Source organism: Carlito syrichta, unplaced genomic scaffold (genome assembly GCF_000164805.1).
Source record: "Carlito syrichta isolate Samal-C Ts95f unplaced genomic scaffold, Tarsius_syrichta-2.0.1 Scaffold309080, whole genome shotgun sequence".
NCBI lineage: Eukaryota > Metazoa > Chordata > Mammalia > Primates > Tarsiidae > Carlito > Carlito syrichta.
Window position 1 is genome coordinate 145,383 of NW_007253176.1, and position 1,603 is coordinate 146,985.

General features: G+C 41.5%; 1 protein-coding gene across 5 annotated transcripts in view; it reads right to left on the bottom strand.

Moving 5' to 3' along the window:
* The window catches only part of MDM4 (MDM4, p53 regulator), a 39,543-nt gene that overhangs the window by 28,537 nt on the left and 9,403 nt on the right, over positions 1-1,603 (bottom strand). For 3 of the 5 annotated variants that reach the window (XM_021716888.1, XM_021716886.1, XM_021716887.1), the window contains exon 1: positions 883-960. In XM_021716888.1, coding sequence (XP_021572563.1) covers positions 883-960 — 78 coding nt within the window. Of the gene's footprint in view, positions 1-882; positions 996-1,410; positions 1,489-1,603 lie in introns of those variants that run through there. The other 2 variants (XM_008066665.2, XM_021716889.1) reach the window with 2 other exon arrangements.

Sequence of the window (1,603 nt, forward strand, 5' to 3'; positions counted from 1 at the left end):
GGCTGAGGCAGAAGGACTGCCGGAGCCCAGCAGGTCGAGGCTGTGGTGGCCAAGAGTGGCCACTGCACTCCAGTCTGGGCGACAGAGTGAGACTCCAACTCAAAAAAAAAAAAAAAGATGATTTTTAAAGAAAACAAACAAATTACAACAAAGTGAGAGAGACAGAAAGCAAACTTACACCTGGCCCCAAATTCTCCACTAGCAGCCAGGCGCAGTGGCTCACACCTATAATCCCAGCACTCTGGGAGGTGGAAGCAAGAGGATTGCCTGAGCCCACTGGTTGGAGACTAGCCTGGGCAACATGGCAAGACCTCATCTCTACAATTAAAAAATAAAAAAATTAGCTGGGCATGGTGGCGCATCTCTAGAGTTCCAGCTACTTGGAAGGCAGAGGCGGAAGGATCACCTAAGCCTAGCAAGTTGAAACTGCAGTGGCCGTGAGCAAGCCACTGTACTCCAGCCTGGGCGACAGAGTGAGATTGACTCAAAGAAACAAAAACAAAAACAAAAAACAAAACTACACTAGCCAGCTCTACCCTTAAACACACTAGTTTTCAAAATGTACCATTTCGAGTAAACTAGAACCTCCAAATACTAATTCAAATCTATAGTGCTGACACTGTTGACTGTGTCCCTAATATGACATTTTAAAATAAAACTATTTCTGCTCCGTATAAAATCCTAATCACTGAAGTTAGCTATATGCCTCAATTCAATTATTTAAATTTTTATTTTATTATTTATTTTTTAAATTTTAAAATTTTTGAGTTGGGTCTCACTCCATTGCCCAGGCTGGAGTGCAGTGGCATGATCATGGCTCACCACAGTCCTCAGTTTAAAAAAAAAATTTAAAGAGAAACAGAAATACCAAAAGTGATTTACCTGATTGATTTGTCCTGGAGAGATCCTGCAAGCACTGTCAGATGCTGAACACTGGGCAGAGGTGGAAAACGATGTCATTTTGGCAGTGGAAAAATTGCAGTCTCTTGGTAAAACTAAAAGAGAAAAAATGTTTATAAACTCTAAAGTAGAAAATTCTCTAGCATTTACAGAAAAGCAGTCATCAGAACTAAAAAGACACATATAACAGAGCACCCTACACAAAGTCAATACACCCTTGCTGAGGTCCTTCATACCTTCTGATCACTTTCTAGTTCAGATCCTTCAAAAAACTGAAGAGCTTAAGAAAGAATCATGTATGCTTGCCTCAGGTGAAGCCTGTAACAGAAACAGGTTTGGGCATGCTCCAACCTCCACACTGAGGTTAAGGAGTAAATTGCTGTAGCTGAAAGTCAAATTTACATCATTACCTCCCCAATGGATATCAGCTAGTTTTTCAGTATCTTCTCCTCCTTTTGGGTCGTGCTCAAGAGCACTCTGTAGAAGACAGATTCAGGACTGGGGATTTACCACGATAAGTCATAGACTTAAGAATCCAAGAGAACTTCCAGAAAACCTCTTCAACATGTTGGAACATGTCTTGACAAAGGATCACAAAAAAAGTGAGAGTCAACATTTTCAGTATCAGTTAAAACAGCTTTCAAAGCCAGGCTCGGTGGCTCAGCCTGTAATCCCAAGCCTTTGGGAGGCTGAGGTGAGTGGA